Source organism: Cryptomeria japonica, chromosome 8 (genome assembly GCF_030272615.1).
Source record: "Cryptomeria japonica chromosome 8, Sugi_1.0, whole genome shotgun sequence".
NCBI classification, from domain to species: domain Eukaryota; kingdom Viridiplantae; phylum Streptophyta; class Pinopsida; order Cupressales; family Cupressaceae; genus Cryptomeria; species Cryptomeria japonica.
The window spans coordinates 274,240,529-274,263,392 of NC_081412.1; the positions used below are offsets into that span (position 1 = coordinate 274,240,529).

Below are 22,864 nucleotides of genomic sequence, written 5' to 3' on the forward strand. Positions count from 1 at the left end.
AATGTATCCATACTCTGTATTCCACCTTCCAGACTTATGCATAAATGAATATCAGGTTTCTCAAACTTCCAGTAGATCATTCCAACATATATCGGATATGATATCTAATTTGAGTTACCATCAATGACAACCTCAAAACAATCTTCAAGCACAAATCTCTACCGGTACAGTGTCTTTTGCAACATTTAAAAGGTTCTTAATGAGCCTACTAGAGATCAAATCTTGTTGAGTGCAAGGCTTAGACATCATTAGTAATGAAGTCGAGATCATGCCTGACACGAATTTGGCAGATGCCTTAATCCTTGACTCTTACTTGAAAAGGTTTCAACCTAAGACTCATGCTCTTCTATCAAATAGTTAAAATGACATTACGAATACAAAATCTTTCATAAAAAAATTAAACATACTTAATATATATACATTTTTAAAATTAATTAAAGTTATTTTTCCTTGTAAAACCACGCATTCACTATTTCACATCATCCACATAAGTGCCTGCATTCCATCATGAGTAATGAGTCTAGATAGTTCCATGGCCTATTGTGTGAGAGCTTTGGTCGCCATGTATGGAGAAGAAGACACTCGTGCCGAGAAGACAAAGTGTATTGGCGGGCATTGGGCAATAAAAAAACTAGCACGTTATACGCTAGCAATGATGTGGATTCAGACATTAAAAAAATTGCTCCTTTAGCGACGTTGTCGGGAATATGATTATAGGTCGTGGAGGTCTGAGGTTCGATTCCGACTAGGTCCAGGTACAGGTACAGGTCCCAAGCAGGCTAGGCGACAAAAGGGGCAGAAGAGAAGCTTTGGGATCGGGAGAGGATCGGGCGTGTGCAGTAAAAGATGGAGTGTAACAAGGAGGAGGCGGAGAGGGCCGTGGAGATTGCTCAGAGGAAGCTGGGGATGAAGGATCTGGAGGGTGCCAGGAAATTCGCAGTCAAGGCGCAGCAGCTGTACCCTCCTCTGCCTGCACTCTCCCAGCTCATGCCAATTCTCGATGTACTTCTGGCCGCCCACCACTCTATCAATAGCGAAATGGACTGGTACGCTATTCTTCAACTTGATGATATCAATGTCATGGCTGACGACTCTCTTGTCAGGAAACAGTATAGAAAATTGGCATTGCTCTTGCATCCTGACAAGAATAAAATTGTAGGCTCTGAGTCTGCCTTTAAGCTCATTGTTGACGCATGGGGTGTCTTGTCTGATAAGATCAGGAGGGCCATTTATGACCAGAAGAGGAAAGCCAATCCCCTCTTGAAAACCCACTCTCAAAACCCTAAAAGACCTCCTCAGAGACGAGCTACCCCTAAGAAAAAGCCTCCTGAAAATGGCTCTTTTAATGGTGGTCGTGGTAGTACAAATTATGCTTCCTCCATTGCTGCACCTAATCTTACACAACAGAGCAAGTCCGTAAATTTCTGGACTGTGTGTCCCTCTTGTGGCATGCAGTATGAATACCATTCTGTATATGAGAATAAGAATCTTCTCTGTAGGAATTGCCGGAAGCCTTTCCTTGCAGTAAAGGCAGCTGCGATTCCTCTATCAGCCATGAGTAATTTCAGTACTTCTTGTTATCCCTGGTCTCATGCCCAAGTGGGCTTAAACAACTCTACCACTAGTTTTGGCACAGGGGTGGGGGGTTTTGCTAATGGGGTTATTCCCAATCTCAACTTTACGTGGAGTGGACCCTTTGAGGGTGCTGGACCCAATTTCGCTACTGTCGATTCTACAGCTGAAAATATGAAAGTGAGCTGCGAAAATGTAGTAGACTCTAAGGAGGACCCAGTTGATGAGAGCCACAAAGAAAATTTACCCGGAAAAGATGAATACGATGTACTCATCAAAAAACCCCGTAAGCAGAAAGTCCCCAAGGCTTGTAAGCCATTAGCTTCTTCCTTTCACGAGGCTCCATCATCTTATAAGGCTCCTGTGTCTCCGAAAGTTCCACTCTCCTCAATGGAAACATCATCTCCCAAGAGTACTTCTGGTAAGGCGGCTTCATCTCCCAAGGTCACCTCTTCTACCAAGGAACTTTCATCTCCCAAGGTTTCGTCCTGTACTAAGGATTCTTTCCCTCCCAAGGTTTCAACCTCCACTAAGGCGGCTTCATCTCCTAAGGTTTCAGCCAAGAAGCGAAACTTTGATGACTGTTGTCAAGGAAGTGAAGATGAAGTAAGTGCCCGAAAGTCTAACTGTAGTAGGAAGGATATAGATTTGAACAAAGTGGATGCTGAGGTATTTCACGGTGATGCCAGTAAAGAGCAACCAAAGAAATCGTTTCCCGAGGTCGCCTTTACATCGCCTCTAAGAGCAAATCAAACTAATAAACCATCTGGCAAACAAGCTCCAGCAACATTGCGCAAGGATTGCTTGGCAAAATCTGTCAGAGATTTGTTAGCAGAGAAGGCAAAAATGGATATACGGAAGAATCTCTCTGAGGCGAAAAGGAAAGCTGAAAAGGCTGCAGCTGACAAGGAAGAAGCTGAAAAGGCTGCGGCTGCGAAGGAAAAAGCAGTAGCTGCAGCTGCAAAGAAAGAAGTCTTGGCTGCAGCTGCAAAGAAAGAAGCATCGACTGCTGTAAGAAAAAGGACAGTAGAAGATGAGTCGAGAAAAGCTTCAGTTTCAGCTAAAAGTCCGGACAAGGCTAAAAAATGTGCAAAGATTGAGAAAAAGGAAATCCAAAACATGACTAAGAAGCCTGTAAGTTACAAGAAGACATATAAGAAGCAAGAAGAGGTAATGAAAAGTGAAATTATAGAAAAACCAGCCTTTGATTCACGGTCAATCACTGTTCCAGATTCTGATTTTTATGACTTTGATAAGGATCGCACTGAGAATTGCTTTGATACGAATCAGATATGGGCTACTTATGATGATGAAAATGGGATGCCACGATTTTATGCTCGAATTGTGAGAGTTGTGTCCCTGGATCCATTCAAAGTGCAGATGAATTGGATAGAGCCAAAGTTGCATAAGTATCAGACCTGTGGTGAATTTACGGTGGGAAAAGTGATTAGCAGTTATATGCTTAATATGTACTCTCATCTGATGAAATGGGAGAAATCTCCCAAGGGTATTTTCACAATTGTGCCAAGAAAATCTGATGTTTGGGCACTCTACAGAGAGTGGGATTCTTGTTGGGATGAAAATACCCCTGCAGAAATTAGACACAAATACGAGATAGTAGAGGTTCTGACAGACTTTAGTGAGGAGCTTGGAGTAAGTGTGGTTCCACTTGTAAAGGTTTCAGGGTTCAGGAATTTATTCCGGAAGCAGCATTTGGCATCTCAGTCAAGTGATGAATGGGTAGTGCCCAAGGCAGAGCTTCTTAGGTTCTCACATCAGATTCCTGCTAGGAGGCTTACAAAAGAGGACTCGCCAATCATACCTGAAGGTTGCTGGGAGGTGGATCCTGCAGCGACTCCTTTAGATGTACTGTGCCAAGGAAATACAGAAACTAAAAAAAAGGAACCTTGGACTGCAGAAAAAGTAGAAGCAGCTGAAGAAAGAGGAGGAGAAGCTGAAGGTAAAGGAGCAGAAGCTAAAACAAAATTTGCAGAATTTGAAATAAAAATTGAGCTAGGTGAGGAAAGGGCTGCAGGATAGCTTTGTTTGACAGCATTCGGATCAGAAACTCAATTGACCGTGGGCCTGGAAATTTTTGTTGTTGGAATTTGGAAAATGTCTGATTAATTCATGAGAGACTAAAATGCAACATCTCAGACAGAGGCCAATATATTAATGCCAAATAACATTCCGCAAAGCCACTAGTGACTGGACTATGATGTACAGCATGGACTTCTTGCCTGCAAGATGAAACTAAAGCAGTCAATATACTTCCTGGTTTCTTTCAGAGCAATACTCATCCTTGTCAGTTTGGGGAAGTTGTGAACTGCATTATTTTTACCTCCTAAATTATGATGTCAATATGGAATACCCTGTGGTCTCAGTTTTGTGTGTCCTTAAGTTCAGAGTGGAGATTACAACTGACATTTAGTTATGGCAATTAATTTTGCATGGTGATATGATTTTTTAGAATTCTGGCATACCCTTACACAAGCAAGTTACACTTTCCATCATCAGTACAACGGTAATATATCATGGAATTTCTTTTAAAATTGGCATTCTAAAATTTCTGTAAAAAAGAGCCATAATAGCTGGTCACCCTTTATATGGTTCTAGGTTATAAGCATCTTCAATTATTTGTTGTCTTGTACCAAGGAGATCTGATTGTAGTAGTGCATAACCACATTAGATCATATTTTATGTAGAGCAGGCACTGCATAAATATGATGTCATTCCTGTTTGAGTTGCATAACCACATTAGATCATATTTTATGAAGAGCAGGCACTGTATAAATATGATGTCATTCCCTTTTGAGTAATTACTGCAATTTGCTTCTATGATTAGTTGACGTTGTAGGGTTGATGGCATAGCTAAGTTTTTTGTTAGGCAGCTTTGCAATTATGATTCAAGTGTCTGCATGGGAATTTTAGGTGATTCGTGTATCATGGAATCTGACAATTTTCAATATACTATGTCTCGTAAATGACAACCTTTAATAGCTGCGTGGATTATTTTAGCATTGCTATAGGATGCAGTTTCTCTTTCTTTTTGGTAGAAATTTTGCCTCAACAGTCTTACATAATGTAATGGTGTTTGAAGTTTTATTTTTTGATAGAGGATTTTTCATCCACAAAGTCATTTTAGCTATCCGATACGGGAGCACAAGCCTCAAGATGAGATCTCTTCAGCTAAGAGCCAAGGACTGAGGGGTATCCATTCTGCCAAATTCGCCCAGGGCACAGTCCCAGCCTCATCCCTAATGATGTTGGAGCCTTGCACTTAGCAAGACTTGATCCCTGGTGGCTCATCATGAACCTTTCAACTTCACTAGCAGAACAAAGGCCCATTGATGTTTGAATTTTTTATTTAGCCACCTGGAGGGAAATCGGAAACCTATTTTGCCTTTTTAGTTGCATGATACAATAGCGAATGTTTAGTTGAAAAGATTAAATCCGTAATCAAAGTTGGATTTACATGGGGGACGAAAGCCTTCATATCAAAGGGCTTTCACTTACATGATACTAGTTATGTCTAGGAATATCTGCAAGGTTGAATATTGTTTCTGTGTACCTAATTAATATGGTCCTATGAGTTAACATTGCTGTGAGAGAGGATATGAAGTGCGTACTGTGCTCGGTTTAGTGTATATTTGGTAGAAAATGATAACTATAAAGAAGGGCCTGTATCTTGATAGTGATCTACCGGCAGGGGACGGCCTTTAAGACATTTATGGACACAGTTAATGCAATTAAGGTTATCCCTTGAAAGGTATTACGGCCTTTGACTTTGAGCACAAGACTGACATTCTTTTCTATTAGAATGTGGATAAAATACCATCTTCAATTGAGAACATGTGAAGAATTTGTTGACTTTTTTTTTAAAGTATATCCAATGCTATATATAGAAACCAAGGCTGCAAATCTCAGCATGGCAGGGTATTCCAAAACCAATATGAAGGAAGGTGTATTGAGCACAAATTAAATGGTAATTATTTTAGGATATTGAAAATCCAGACATGTTTTAATGCATTCTGCCTAATGAAATTAGTTGAGGACACAAAATACTAACCTGAGAATGATGAAGGCCTTCGTTTGTTTTTGGGAAATAATATAGTATAATGCCTGGCTGCTTAACAGATTATATATGCCAGATCATAAACTTGGTTCACTGATTTCACTGGAGTCATTGTAGGTTAATTGTAGTCTGTTCTTTAATTAAGTTGTAATGGGGTTTTCTGATCACTTAACCCACTACTTTTCACTTTCAAACTCGTGGTGCATGGTCAAGAGTTGTTTCTATATCTTGTAAAATAGATTACGGCTCAGTTATCAGTGAACAGTTTACTTGGTCCTGCAAATTTATTTTGTATGAATTTATGAATTTTAATGTTCAGACTTATATTTAGTGGGTTTTGTCTTCAGCAACAAGTGCTGTTGGAGCAGTCAATTTGTTGAATTGTGCTGGACAATCAAATTGTCTGTATCAATTATAGTGGTTTGTGCTTCTTGATATCTCTTCTTTAGCTTCTTGTGGCAGAGTCTCAGATAAGTGAACTTGTTGGCAGTTGTGCAACAAATATTAACCAACTTGATCAACATGAGGGCCATACCATGTATGGTTGGGATATTTGCTTGTAGTGGATGTGACCTAGGAGGGTCTAGCTGTTTGGCAATTTAATTGAGAAGATACTTAATGCCACCTCAGTGCAAGGATCTCAATCGGCGGTTTCACTTGATCAGTCAATTTGGGGCGTTAAGTAATTGGGGCTTGAAGGTAAGTTATATTCCCACTTCTCGCATCATCTGTCTGGCATGTGACACTTGTACAAACTATACATATTCTATAGTTGGGAAAAGATAATTTTCAATTTGACCCATGACGTGACAGGAAGAGTCGGCTGAAACATTAAAAAGAAAAAGTTATCTGAAGGTGCATGGTAAGCACCCAATCAATATGGACAATTAGAATTTGACTTGAACAAACTAGACCCACCATTAGTGGTATTAGAATTTGATTGATGAATTTGGGAGTGAGATTTACTACAAGTGAGTATGGAAGAAATTTTTTATTTTTTTCTTGTTTGTCTGCATTTATAAGGTTTTGAAGGGTACACTTTTTGAGAGCCATGTCTTGGTGAAACACATTTTGGTTTCAATATTTTTGAAGTTTCAGAAAAGTTGAAGTATGGCCTTGTGTCCTCTGACTGGTTCCAGGAGGGTATCTTTCCAAATAAGATGGGCTTTGGTTCAGGGACAACCATCCTAGGTGGTAAAACTCGAACAGTCTAGCTGTTAAGCTTGGAGTTCTGAAAACAGAGGTTTGTGGTATAACACCCCTGGAAAAGAAAAACTTCTGGGGAAGAAGGCGAAGATTCAGTGGTGACAAAGTCATTTTGTCACATCTATCGGGAGCTTCAACCAATCATCATAAATCAAAAGAGGCAAAAGGATGTGCAGACACATTGTGGTACTTTGAACTGGAGAAGCAGGAAACAAACTCAGGTTAGCACTATCTGAACGCTTAATAGTTTCTTCACTCTTTCAATGAATTTTAAATATCAGATGTCTAGTTTACAGAAGTGTTGCATAGTATTAACTGAAATCACATGCACAGGATATGTGATAGGCAATATGATCTAATTCTAATCTTTATAATTTTATTACATTTGGAATTCAGAAATAAAAGTATCCTTAAGTTTTGTTTTATACTCACAGAAATCCACCGCATTTTTTTGCTTGTGTGGATATGGATGATTGGATGTTTAGGCTGCAGTTTCATTGAGGGGTTTCAGGAACTATTTTTATTTAGCTAGGGCTCATGAGGTAAAAAAAGTAAAATGCTATAAGAATAATTATAATATTTTTCTGATAAATAGTTGTTCTTATTTTTTAGTTTGTAATTTTATGGGAATACATTTGGGGTGGGGCTAGAAATTTCCTCTAGAAATTTCTTCCACCAGCTTAGGAAATTATCTATCACTTGTCAATCATTTAGAATTTTAAGATTCTTCTCAATTAATATTTTTATCATTTTAAATTTATATTACTCTGTTAAATTGAATATGCAAAATAATAAATTTTATGGGGTGGGGCTAGAAATTTCCTCCACCAGCTTAGGAAATTATCTCACACTTGTGAATCATCTAGAATTTTAAGATTCTTGTCAATTAATATTTTTATCATTTTATATTTATATTACTTGTTAAATTGAATATGCAAAATAATAAAATTTATGAGATCAGTCTTCTAAAGATTTTGGAGCTTAAACTGTTAATCTTAAGTGCACTACAAAATTCATGAGGCCACCTTCTCTAAAATGTTCTTAAAAAATTTCAACAACAGCAGATTTTTTTTAGGAAAGTACATGGTATTGGAAATAAGTCACATTGGGACCATTGATGGGCTGGCCAAAGAGAAGCCAGTATCTTGGTAGAACACTAGAACAGCAAATGAAAGGTCTTAGATTTGAGTCTTCAATTAATCCCATTTAATTTCTTTTCAATTGAACTAAATATATATTTATTTTTAATATTATTTATAAATTAAATATGATTTCATTATTTAAGTAAATAAAATTAATTGATAAGCTAAATGAAAAAAACAATCATAAACAAACTAAATCTAACCTTTCTAAAACATAAATCTATTTAAAGAAAAATAAATATTTTCAAGAAAAACAATCTCTTTCTAGAAACAACAAAAAAACCTTTTTGAAAAAAACTACCCTTTTCTTCTATTACCAGTAAATAAATAGAAACATAAAGGACAAGTTGTAAGAGAAATAAATATGTTGAGAAATTTTGTTCAAATTTCAATTGAAATTCTTATTATTTTTTAGAATATTTAAAAAAAAGTAAAACACAAAATTGTATCACATTTTATATCAATCAAATAGTTTTTAGTAAATTATTTCAGTTGGAAAGGTTTCAGATGGAAGGGTTTCATTCAAAACCTTGTGATATATAAGTGGTACTAGAGTTTTGGTCAACACTTTTTGGCTGAAATCAAAAACTAATTTTTTTTTTTGAATTTGCCTGCAAAAAAGAATGTCAAAACCTATTCAACTGAAATTGTTTATGTGACTACATAACCTTTCTTTGGATGCAAATCCAAAAAAAAAATCAACTTTAACTCTGAACTTTTACAATTAAGAAAGCTTTCATGAAAAATTTGAAAATAACCTTTTGTAGAACTTGGAGTGGTGCATTAGAAGAGGGATTTTTTTATAAAATGTTTTTGATTAGGAGAAAAACAGGTTTTGAAGGGACCCCAAACCCTTTACAACCAGAGAAAGATAGGAACTGGAATCCTCAACCAGAAAGTTGTTTGAATAAAAGGAAATAGGAAAGCCCCAGACAACCATGGGTAAAAAAGACTCTCATAATAAAAAACAACAAAGCCACAGAAAGAACAACCTGCAGCCAACCAAAACCCAACCCCTACCCAAGAACCATCAAGGTTTACATTTAGAATTGCTCTTATGGGATCGAAGAGTCATATCGAAAGAAGGCTTAAAGGACTTAGCTTTTTTGCTTTTAACTTAAATCCATCCCTCTTCCACTTGCGCTGCCTTAACATGCCAATCCAACGCACCAAAATCCTAAGAATGAGAACCAACAACCACTATCTCAGCCTCACCAAAACCAACAGACAATAAAGGCAAAACCCCAACATCACCAGTCCGCCTCAGTCCGACACACACAACCTCATCAAAACCAACAGACGACAAAACCCCAGCATTAACAAGCAAGTTAGCAGATTTGGAAAAAATAGGAGTACTAGCCAAATCATTATCATCAGAAGAGGCCTCCTGAGTCTCCTTCACATGGGAGACATCAAGAGACACATGCACAATTTCAGCAGCCCTGCCAAGAGAGACAACCGGAAGGGATGCCTCGGCAACCTGTGGTTCCAAAGCAACCACCTCAAAAAAACTTGTAGGTTGATCGAGTAACTTCGATACCGTATAATGTTGTACTGATGTGCCTTTCCACCATGTAGCCTTAGTTGCCTTATTCTCAAACCCACAATTTTATAAAATGTTATAGAGATAAATATTCATCAATTTTTTTCATGCATTAATATTGAAGTTATATATTTGAGAGAAAAAAAGGAAAAAAATAAAATTGTTTTTCTAAGAAATGTTTAGAAATTCAATTTTTTTACTTAAATACCGATGCGCCTTTCCACCATGTAGCCTTAATTTGCCTTATTCTCAAACCCACAGTTTTATAAAATGTTATAGAGATAAATATTCATCAATTTTTTTCATGCATTAATATTGAAGTTATATATTTGAGAGAAAAAAATGAAAAAAATAATTTATTTTTTTTAGAAATGTTTAGAAATTCAAATTTTTTAACTTAAATCTATAAAAAAATGTTAAACCTTTTTTTTAAGATTTTGAAAATTACATAAGCTTCATCAAGAGTTTTGCACTTAATTAGTTAACAACATTTTGAAATTTAAAACTTAAATGTCACTTATTATAGGAACAATTTTATTTGGGTTGGCAGATTCCTTTATAAAAGTGCGACACAAGGTTGAATTCTTATAAATAACAACCTCTTAAAAAAAGATTGAATTTTTGTATGGAATGAGTTATTGTAATAATGTAGATTTCAATAAAAAAAATTTCAAAAGAAAACTATGATTTATTTTCAAACTACTCTAGTTAGACAAGAGATGCTAGTGATGCTAGTTTAGATTTGAAGTGTTAATTGATTAGTCTAAGCCTTTAGATCCTAACATAATTATATATATTACAATTATTTAAATATAATAAAGAACCAAATTTTTTAAAAATTGAAATCTCCTTATTTCATAACAATATGATCATTTAATTTAGAAGAAAATAAAAAAAAAGACAATAATATTGATATAAACTATATTAATTGAACTATATGAACACTGATTTTTAATTTAAAATAATTGAATACTAAAAAGTTATATTCTATGATACAAACATATATTACTGTACTATAAAAACTAAAACATGTTAAATTCTATAGAATAAACATATACTATTCTACTAGAAAAAAACACTATTGATAAAAAATTGTGTAAATCAATAGTTGAGTAAGAAGAGCTTCAAAGTGGAGCAAATATGTTGAGGATGCCTCTATGCTCTTAGTGGGATCCTTCTTTATGTCTTTATTTTCTCATGCAATTATATGTGGGTGCTATCTCCAAGGTAATGGTTGGAATAGTATTATGTATAAGCATGAAATCTTAGGACAATCAAAATGATTTAAATTAGTTCTTTTGTAAACAAGCATACATGAATCATTTCGTGTAAGGAAGATTTTGTTTGAAGGTGTTTGGAAAAGAAAAGAAATTAAGAATTAAGCAAATCTTATAGTTTTCATAATTTGTTTATGTAAAATAATTTTCAAGTTATATATATTTTTTTTTAATTTTTAATTTATATCTATTTTTTTATTTAAGTTAATCAAGATTTTTTTCATTTTTTCATTTGTATTTTCAAATATTCTTTTATTTATAAGAATAAGAATTTGTTCATATGAGATGGATATTTTTCTATTGATGTGAGATATGTATCTTTTCATACAAAATATATATATTTATTTGATCAAAGACTTTCACTCATTGAAACGATCTATTGTCCCAAGCTTCTCACTTAAGGTTACACTTCACTAATGTAAGTGCATTGATGCCATTGTTGTTCAAGAGTATATATATAAAAGGCTTGAGTCTCATCTTAAATTTTGGCTTAAAATATCGAAAAGTCAAACAAACCAATATACAAAGATTTTTTTTGTTCTTTAGATATAATTAATTTATTTTAATAATATCAAATTTAAACTTAAATTTTTAATGTAATTTCAAACTTCTATTAAATTTCAAATTTATATATTCGAATAAGTTTTTTAATACGAATTCAAGTATCAAGTAAATGAACTAAACCATTTAGTAAATAAACTTAGATTCTCAATCTAGGTTCCATATTATTAGTTTAGTTTCAATTGTACAATTACAAAAATCATGGGAAAAAACTAAGATTTACTTACTGTTAATAACACTAATTATTTTTGTAAGTACTAGATTTTATTTTTTGTTTTTGTTAATTAATCCTCCGTTTTCGATGCAGGAGCATCCAAGGTGTAAGAGCAATCTTGCATCGCCTAATGTTTACATTGATTTCGGTTAAGTTTGGTGAATAATTGTCAACAAAGGCTAAAAAGCTAGGATTACTATTTTAATAAGTTTGCATTTGTCCATGTATGAACTTGAAAACTTGCCCCAAAGAGCAGAATGGGAAAAAAAATGATTGAAGAAAGAATCATCTCAATATCTTGTATCATTTGAGAGATATTAATGTTTTGAGGTTCTAAAATCCTATTAAAAATATTCAACTTGAATTTTAGACCCTTAAATGGTTAAATGGGAACTTGATGAATGTTTGATAAATTAATGACCAGGGGAAAGCATGGTGTAGATCACTTTGAGATCTTCAATTTAAAACAAACTAGGCTCAATTGGGGAAATGACCTTTGGAAGTTACACTACTTTAGGAGGGAATTTTTTATTTTTTATTTCACATTACTCCAATAGGCTCCAAAACCCATTTTGAGTATATTCTCGACATATCTGACATGTTCCACTTTCCAAAATATTTTAGAGCAGTTATACTACCCATGATAAAGAAGACAAATAGGGGTTAAGATAGATCCAATAGTGCAAATTGTGGTTTCGTATGAGGAGGTACCCTCCATCAATTTCTTTTCCTTATTTATAAGCCATGAATAATTTTTTCACTCTTTTTTTGCCTTGTTTTATTATTTAAATTTTTTAGTTTTATCTTTTCTTTTTTATATTTATTTTAAAAATAGCCAACATGTTGATGTAAATAATAAAATATCAATTAAATCATTTTTTTTTATATAGTTTAGTTTTAATAGTTTTGGAACTAATTAGGATATCCCAACTAATAAGAAATCCCTTTCACATCTAAATTTTAGATAAAGATGAATAAAAATAACTGTTAAAGGATAAATGTTAGATTAGAAAAAAAAGTCTTTTTAATATATAAATTTTGAATCAAAATAAGTAAAAATACTTTTCTAAAATTGAAGACAAATATTATATTAAGAAAAATAACTATTTTTTAGATAAAATGAGAAATTATGGTCTTAGCCCTATTATAAAGCAAGTTTGTAGGCATAAACAAAAATTAATAAAAAAAGAACAACTTAAGCAAATACAACAATCTCTTAGATGGAAGTAAGACACAGTTGGGAATGTTGTAGTCATTGACGTCAACAAGAAATTTCACATTGTTGTCATTGATGTCAAAAGAATGATTTGGTAAAAGAGGAAATTGTTATAAGCCAAAGGCCATAAATCATATCATAAAAAATACAATAAAGTTGGTTGACTTCATGTATAACTCCTATGAAAAATTGCCAATGTCATTCAAGATATAGAGCGGTGAAATCTAAGTCTTTGTTTATTGGCGATGTCAAAATAAAAGTTGTGTTATATGGTTGACCCATTCAAGGATAACCACAATTGTATTGGCGCATAAAAGAAGATTCAAAAAACTGACCTCACCTCACATTGGCACCTATGAAAAAGACAAGTATAAGTATGTGTTAATTGTCATATTAAGATATAGATTTCTACATGAAGAAGACAAATTATTAAAGACAACAATTAAAAGAATAGGCAACAAATACAATTAATACATATTTAATATTACAATTGTAGAAATCTATATAAATGTATTTGGTTAAGAATAGGTGATGAATTCAATTATTAAAAGATGACGAGGATTCATAAAAGTCATTAATATAGCCCAACAATGATGATTAAGAGAATAAGTCTTAGGCAGCAATCAACATAATGAAAGGTCACGTTCATCAATGAATAAAGTAAAAAATGGTAGCAATTATATTTGGAAGAGGCAATGAATACAATTATTAAAAGACAACATAGATTCATAAAAGTCATTAATATATTTCAAAAATGATGATTAAGAGAATAAGTCTAAGGTGGTGATTAGCATAATGAAAGGTCATGTTTATTCAAATGGTCATCTATTCTAAAAGAGGCACCTCTCTTCATAAGAGGTATGATCGATATATAAATTGAAGGAAAATGAGGTAAGCAATAAAAGATATGTCATTCTGCTTTATTACAACAGAGTAGAAATAAATATGAAGATACCTCTCTTGGTGAAGAGGTATATTGGAGTAGTATAAAAAGAGATGAGTGAGATATGTGAGAAATAAGAGAGTTAAATATAATATCCTTCCAAATAGTGAGAAGATTATGAAGACTTTATGAAGTAGCTTTCAACATACATACATACATACATGCACATGTGTGTGTGTACACACACAAACACACATATATATACATACACACACACACACACACATACATGTACATGTACACACACACACACACATGTATGTATGTATGTATGTATGTACCTACATACATGCATACATATATGTATGCATGCATGCATGCATTTATGTATGTATGTATGTATAAAGGTATATGTATGTATATACATATACACACATATGTATGCATGTGTATATGTATATATGCATGTATATACATATGTATATGTATGTGTATATGCATATATATGTATGTGTATATGTATACAAACATACATACATACATATACAATTACATATACATATACATATACATACATACATACATATACAATTACACACACACACACACACATATATGTGTGTGTGTGTGTGTGTGTAATTGTATATGTATGTATGTATGTTTGTATACATACATACATACATACATATACATACATGAAGAATATGTGGGAAGAATATGCAAGTGTATATGTCAACATACAAGTATATTTATAGTATTGTTAATGAGAAGAGGAGAATCATATAATGAATAGGTTGGTGCCTACAAATTGTGGGGATTGGTGTCTCTAGTAGGTAGGTGCCTACGAAGTTTGTAAGAAAAGTTTGTATAATTAAATCTATTTTGTTGTACAATTGTATATATAATTAAATCTATTTTATTGTACAATGTACTATATTTATAGGTGCCTATGATTGTACTATATTGATTCACCCCTCTTGCAATATAATCATGTTCTCATCAATTGGTATCAGAGTGGGTTCCTTCGAAGCATAGCTTAATAACTAGAAGGAAGATCTCAAGAGCACACATGGTAATAGAAACAAGGAATGATGCATTGGGAAGTGAAGATGACCTTATAAGAGAAGAAAAAGAAGAGTTGGCTTTAGAAGAAGAAGAATACGAGGAAATGAAGAAGAAGTGGATCTTGAAGAAGAGCTCATATGTGCGTTAGGCAAGATTAAGAATATTAGGAAAATAAATTCTAAACAAAAGTTACAACTTAAAAAATATGAAGAAGATGATTATGAATCTAAGGAAAAATATCACAACATTTTGAAGAATCAAAAAAATTGATCATCAATTTGAAAAATCAACTTGAAGAAGCAAAAAGAACAGAGAAAGACGTGATAATCCAATTTAAGACAAAAGAAGAAAATTGTGAAAGGCTAGAGTATGAAATTGTCTCCTTGAGAAAGGAATTAGGGAAAACAAGTGCTTAATTGAATAGAATCTTAACGAATGATAAGAGTGAAAAAATGTTAGATGATATTATCAATAGCCAAAGGTTCTCTAAATAAGACTAGTATTGGCTACAAGGAAGGCCAAAGTTTGAAAGATACATAATCCCCTAAGAAGGTTGATGAGGAAAAGACAAAAAGATATGCAAATGCTCTCTCAAGAGCCATAAAAAATGAAAGCAACAAGCATAAATAGAATCAAGTCCCGCATAAATCAAGCACTCCTCAAAACATAACATGGACAAATTTAGAAATTCCTTCCCTCCAAGGTTGCCATGCATGACTAGTTTTCAACATTCCTTTTATGGTTATCACTATTCTTTTAATCACTCTGGTCATAAAGAAATAGATTGTAGAGGACATGTGAGATATAATTATGGTTGGAACAAAATAGGAGTTCTTATGGATGGACAAAAGGAAACTATAACTCATTTTCTTTGTTAGTATATTATAATGTCATATGCTAAAATGCAACAACTATGGGCATAAAGCTATATTTTGTAGTTGTCTTAGAGAACCTAACTATAGCAAGAAAAAGGAAAGCATGTGTGAGAAAAATAAAGAAACTACTAAATTTTGGAAGAGAAAGCCAGAGAAAGAGGAGAAATGTATAGTTATTCAAACTGCACTTCATACAAAAGAGGTATCACTAAGTTCATAAAGGGAAGTATGAATTTAGGGGGAGCTAATCATTGCATTATCTTTTAGCTCCACGGAGAAGATACCTCAAAGGATGAAGTCTCACATAATATTAGAGAATAAGAAGATGTTTCCTATGATCTATTTTTGGATGAAAGTATAATAAACATCTAATTGCCATTGATTTCAGAAAAGGGGAGAGAGCTATTAGAAAAGGAAAATGATGCTATTGGTGCCAAGAGGAAGTATTACACAAAGGGAGAGATTCTTTGTGAAAGTATTGGACACCCATTTGCCATTGATGTTAGTTAAAGAAAGGGAGAGCAATATAGATAGAGGGAGCATTATGTTGATACCATATTCATGGACATTTTGATTGCAGGGTTGACATCAATGACAAAGGGGGGATTTTTAAAAATGTTGTAGTCATATTATTGTCATTGATGTTAAGAATAAATATCATATTGTTTTGATTAAGTAAAAACAAGTTTTTGAAAGGAACCTGAACCTTTTACATATTTAGAAATAGACAAAGCATTAAATCAGAAAAGAACTGTGCCTGATCACCCCAACAAAAAATAGATCCCATCCAAACCAAAAAGGGATCTCAAAACACATAGAGCCGCACAAAGACAACAAAAATATAGAAAAAGGACAACACAGAGACAAAGACAACTAAATATTTTTCATAATATCTTCTGCATGAACCACCATCTGCTTCATGTTGTCCGCAGAGGTCTTCAAATCATCCAGCTCTCGTCCCTTGATGTCACCCTGATTCCTAGTGTTGGCTCTAGTTCTCTTCTCATGACCTTTTTTCTCCATCTAGTCCTTGTCGCCCTCTTTGTCTTTAATGTTATCAAATCTGTTAATCAGAATATTCATATTGTCCATAGAGGCTTTAAGAATTTGTAAATTCTGTTCAACTATCCTCTTCACGGTTAATTCCATCTTGTCGACTCTATTGCCCAAATTATTCATGGTTGTTTCCAACCCATTCGCCTCTCTATTCCCTTCCATTTCCTTAACCTTCTTTTTAATTTCAAGAATTTTACCAACCATGTTTTCAATAGCTTCAACATTGTTGATTGCCACCGCTAATTCTTTAACATTTTCAGAAAGAGGCTTGTCGCCTATCGTGGCATTTTTGATAACATTCATACCATTCTTCAGGTTGCCGATATCTTTCACAATTCTGCTGATAGTATCACAAAATCCCTTAATACTATCATTATCCCCATGACAATAACTAGGATTTCCCCTTTTATCTTGGCCATCATTCTGCAATCCTTGAGTACTCAAATCCTCATCACGACCCGCATCCGGAATCTCATCCCCCTCCTTACCCTTCACATTGTCATTTTTTTTCTCCTTTGCATCCTCATCAGAAGCTATCAAAATCTATTTTTTTAATCTTTGTTAACTCCCCTGCTGGTATTCCTGTTCCTCTGGGTTTGTTTTCCCATTCCCTTACCTTTCTTGCTTTTGATGAATTTTTCCTCAAAGGACTTATCCTCGAAGTCTGAGATATCAGAATCAACCACAATCCTTTTTCTTTTCCCCTTATTCCTCCCCTTTTTTCTAAGCTCCTCTGACTCACCTTCAGTTTTCGAGTCAAAGTTGAAACCACTATACACATTTTCCGTGTCATCATCCCTGACATTTTTACCTCTAATTGGTTTCTCTATGCATTTCCCTTTCAACAATTTGTACACTAAAACCATAAGACCTTGATGAAGAGCATGGTCGCCCTGAGGGTCTTTCTGCATTTCTTTAATGGTGTGATCCATGGAACAAGCTAGATAATAGGGAACGCTTACCTTTTCACCATGGTGGAAGTGGTTGAGCAACACAAAATGGTGCCCATAAGCTCTCGTAAATCTTCCATCCCGCATAATGTAGGTTATGGTTGCAAACAACACGAACCTCCATGGCCTACAGATGCGTTTTGGGGAGTGATAGGAGTTATCCACCTTCACCATTTTCTTCTTTCCGCCATCCGTGATAGGAAATCTATCCATTGCCTTATCAGAGATGCTACGATCTCTATAGAACTTAATACCATCTATCACCATCCCCGTAGCTTCTGCAATAATATCTTCATCCATCGTCATCATCTGGGTGCCCACCAAAACTTTGCCATTCTTCCAATTCTTTATAAAGTGCTTGGTGATTGTTGTGTCCTTACCACAGAGCCTCTCCATGAATAGACTTAAGCCCCCTCCTGTAGAATCTCCCAAACCTCCCTGTTCTTCTTCCAATCCGAACATGAGGTTGGTTCAAACCTTTTTTTGTTCCCTCCCATTTTTCCTTCACAATCACTGGTATTCCTAATCTCTGCTATGATTTTTCTTCTCTGGTTTCTATTATTGCTCTGAAAAACAACCTAGAATATGTGCCCTATTAATATGATAAGACTATTAAATAAATGCTCATCACCGCCGCTGTAAGCCTTCATCGAAAAAAGTGGGAAAAGCATTAGGAATTATGATTGATGATGCCACGTTGCCTCATCTAGATACGGTCTAGATTGAACAAGGATTTCACCTCACACGTAAGTTTACTCTCCCCATTAATAGTAATGACTTCCTTAGTTCGGTAGGCCAGGTTGGCTGCCCAATCAGCACACGAGTTAGCTTCCCTGTACACGTGTGAAAACACACGTATCAAAGGTTTCACTTATTTTCTTCGCTGCTTTAATAGTATTGTTTATTGACCAAGAATGCAGGAACACCTTATTCAAACAGTTTATGATATTCAAAGAATCACCTTCACACCATACTCTGGTACAATTGGCTTCCTTTGCTAGCACCATCCCATGATAAGCCGCTATAGCCTCAGCAACATGATTAGTTTGACATCCAATAGGGATACATTTAATGATTTTTCATTTTCCCCATTCATCCCTTAAAACCACTCCACACCCCACATTGCCAGGGTTACCCTTTGAAGCACCATAAAAGTTGATTTTCATCCAACCATGGGGAGGGCTTTCCCATTTCACACCTTCTCTAAGATTAGCCTGAAAGATGTCTCTTCCCTTTAACCTCCAATTCTTAAAGATAGTATGATCATCTTGATCTTGGGGATTGGCTATTCCACCTATGATGTTAATATTCTCCACTATATTTCGTTTGATTTTCTCAAAATAATATTTGAGCCTTAGATGCCTTCTCTCTAAACACTCTTTCATTTCTCTCTTTCCATATTCCCCAACAAATATAGGGTAAAGCCAATCTCCATAACAAAATTATTGTCTTATTCCTTGAGGGATGATGCCAAGAATTAAAAACCTCTTGGACTGATTCCGGAAATACCTAGCTGATATTGAAGTAATCCATACATCTAGCCCAGATATTAGCAGAAAAGGGACAGTGGAAGAACAAGTGGTTAATGGTTTCCTCATTTTGCATACAAAGAAAACAAACACTAGGCATATATATTCCTCTTATTCTGAGGTTATCAATAGTCAAAATTTTATCTTGAAGGACAGTCCAGAAAAAAAATATTAATTTTAGGAATTAGGCATCACCCAAGCCTTAGCCCAACAAGGGCTCTCCAACTTAGAAAACTGCTGATTATAGAGAGAGGCAACAAAAAATTTACCATTTGCTGTGAGTTTCCAGATCAATTGATCATCATCATCCACCACCACCATGGAGTTCATAATTTTGTTGAAATTACCAAGGGAGGGATCAACTTGGGATAATTCCTTCCACTGTCCATCATTCCAGTAGTCACCCACCATAGTGCCATATTTTTCCTTACTCTGATTCTAAAATTTGCCCCAATCAGGACTTTCACTCAACGGGGAATCAAGCAACCAAGAATCTTCCCAGAATTTAATGAAGTTTCATTTCCCCACCTTCCATTTCACACCTTTGGCAATTAGATCTCTTCTTCTTGAAACATTTTTCCAAATATTAGAGCCAATTGGGATATCTTCAGCATTGAGGAAACTTTGAAGGGTAGGTTATTGTCTTTTATACTTGTTGTCCCATATCAGTTTCCATTCTCCCTGGGTGTTATAACCTCTCCATATCTGCTTAGCCATAAGAAACTCATTCATGTCTCTTATTCTTCTAAGGATGAGACCTCCCTTTCTTATAGGTTTACAAACCTTATCCCACACAATCAAATTCATTCTCTTCTTCTTCTCAACCCTTGTCCATAGAAAAGTTCTTTGAATTTTTTCAATAGCCTCTACAAACTTGGCTGGAATTCTGAAAAGGTTGATGGCATAAAGTGGAATACTCTGAAGAGTAGATTTCAAAAGCTGGACCTTACCAGCTTGGCTGAGAAGAGAGTCTTTCCAACCAGCTAACTTCCTATGAAATTTATCCACAAGAGCACTCCAGAAAGTATTAGGAGGGACTTGACATAAAGGGAGCCCGAGATGGGAAGTTGGAAGATTCCCCAATTGACACCCCAAAATGTTACTTATTTTTATCTGTGTTCAATGTCATATTGTTACTGCTAATGTCAAAGGAAAGGTTTGATGAGAGAGGAAATCATTATAGGACAAAAGACCACAAATAGCATCATCAAAAAGAAAATAAATTTGTTTGACTTCATGCAAAACTTCTATGCAAAATTGCCAAAATTATTCAAGATATGGAGCGATGAAATAAGTCTTTGTTTATTGACAAATTCAAAATAAAAGTTAAAGTGTTATATGGCCAACCCATTTAAGGATAGCCACAATTGTAGTGGTACATAAAAGAAGATTTAAATATTTGTAAAATTGTTGGAGATTGTTGGAGTTTGTTGATAGCATGGGTTTGTATGGTTGTCATTGATGTCAAACCTAGTTATCTGGATGGGTGTTGGTCTGGATATGCTTTTGGTGTTGGTTGTGTCATCCTGTATTCAGGGTTGCTAATTGTATTATGGTTTAGTGGATCATATTATTTTGATCTAGATATGTGTTGAGATGTTATTTTGGGTCTCACTATGGCGTGTAGAGATTTGCATGGAGTATTTTGCATCGAAATAGGTTATGTGACCGACTGGTTCCTACACGTTACATTTAGTAATGAACTTGGAGTATGCGTTAGCATGTGCAGATTGTTGGATCAATCATGGAATGATGTGTTATGATATGTTTTGGTTCCCTCTTTCTCCTGGAGTGGACTGATGTAAATATTTTAGGTTTAGATGGCTTATTTTGTGTAATATTGCTTATTCTATTTTTGGTCAACCCTTAATTAGGATTTCAATGTTGTATCTCATATTTAAGATGAGCAGATGGATCTATTGTGTGTTGATGAGAAGTGAATTGTGTGAGAATTGTATGCAAATGATTTGCAAGCAGATTTGAGTTTGTGGTGATGCAAAAGTCAGTTTGAGAAGAGCTTTGAAGGTGATATATTCTGCAAGATAGTGTGTTGGAACAGTGAAGATTATCAGAGATGTTTTCCAAGATGTTGTTCACTTGATTCATTTGTTCAAGGAAAATCTCATGATTAGGAGAATCCTTCTCAATTTCAATTCAACTATTTCATTCCTTGTTGACTGATAGTGAGTCCTTCGGCAACAACTTGTATCTTGTCCTAAAGAAATGTTCTTCAGCTATGCAAGTCCTCTTTGTATCTCTCCTAAGGTTGTGCGCCTTAGTTTTGTAAGTCCTTCACGTGTTGGTGCTCCTTGGCAGTAAGCCTAAAACTTTGTAAACATTGTTATTCATATTGTGAGTTAGATTCTCACCATTTTTTTTCCCCATTTGAATTTCCACGTAAATCTGGTGTTCATGTGTTGATGTTTGATGCTTATGTGCTAATGGTTAATACAATATTGCTAAATAAATTGATGTTATTTACTAATAATTTATTTTAAAGGTTTGGACTAATTCACCCCCCTTTTTAGTCCTACCGAGTGTTCAACAATTGGTATCAAAGCAAGGTTCCTCTTTGGAAAGCTTAACCACTTGAGGTAGATCTATAGATAGTGTAGTTTCTTCATGTTAAAGCATTGATGTTTGATGGAGAAAAATTTAATTATTTGAAGGAAAGAATGGAGTCTTACTTGCAGATGGATCTATTGTGTGTTGATGAGAAGTGAATTGTGTGAGAATTGTATGCAAATGATTTGCAAGCAGATTTGAGTTTGTGGTGATGCAAAAGTCAGTTTGAGAAGAGCTTTGAAGGTGATATATTCTGCAAGACAGTGTGTTGGAACAGTGAAGATTATCAGAGATGTTTTCCATGATGTTGTTCGCTTGATTCATTTGTTCAAGGAAAATCTCATGATCAGGAGAATCCTTCTCAATTTCAATTCAACTATTTCATTCCTTGTTGACTGATAGTGAGTCCTTTGGCAACAACTTGTATCTTGTCCTGAAGAAATGTTCTTCAGCTATGCAAGTCCTCTTTGTATCTCTCCTAAGGTTGTGCGCCTTAGTTTTGTAAGTCCTTCACGTGTTGGTGCTCCTTGGCAGTAAGCCTAAAACTTTGTAAACATTGTTATTCATATTGTGAGTTAGATTCTCACCATTTTTTTTCCCCATTTGAATTTTCCACGTAAATCCGGTGTTCATGTGTTGATGTTTGATGCTTATGTGCTAATGGTTAATGCACTATTGCTAAATAAGTTGATGTTATTTACTAATAATTTATTTTAAAGGTTTGGACTAATTCACCCCCCTTTTTAGTCCTACCGAGTGTTCAACAATTGGTATCAAAGCAAGGTTCCTCTTTGGAAAGCTTAACCACTTGAGGTAGATCTATAGATAGTGTAATTTCTTCATGGTAAAGCATTGATGTTTGATGGAGAAAAATTTAATTATTTGAAGGAAAGAATGGAGTCTTACTTGGAAGCATTGTAAAATGGAATCGGGGAGATTATTCAGATAGGTTATCAAATCCCTCCAAATGGACCATCAACTCTGGTTGAAATTAAGGCTTGGGAGATAAATGCAAAAGCTAGAATAATTATTATCAAATGTCTTAGTGAAGAAGTATTTGACAAGGTTAAAGGAATGAAAGAAGCTAAGGGAATTTGGAAGAAGTTGTGTTATGCATATGAAGGTGATCTGAAGA

The 22,864-nt window shown here is 34.6% G+C and overlaps 1 protein-coding gene across 1 annotated transcript; it reads left to right on the forward strand.

Annotated features, from left to right (window-relative positions):
- Nucleotides 1–534: 534 nt before the first annotated feature.
- Nucleotides 535–4,400, forward strand: LOC131072439 (uncharacterized). The gene has a single exon (XM_058008598.2). The coding sequence runs from the start codon at nucleotides 847–849 to the stop codon at nucleotides 3,610–3,612; it is 2,766 nt and encodes a 921-aa protein (XP_057864581.2). The 5' UTR covers nucleotides 535–846; the 3' UTR covers nucleotides 3,613–4,400.
- The last annotated feature ends 18,464 nt before the right edge of the window (nucleotides 4,401–22,864 follow it).

Coding starts and splice junctions, on each gene's coding strand:
- LOC131072439 (XM_058008598.2), top strand. CDS start 847: ATGGAGTGTAACAAGGAGGAGGCGGAGAGGGCCGTGGAGATTGCTCAG.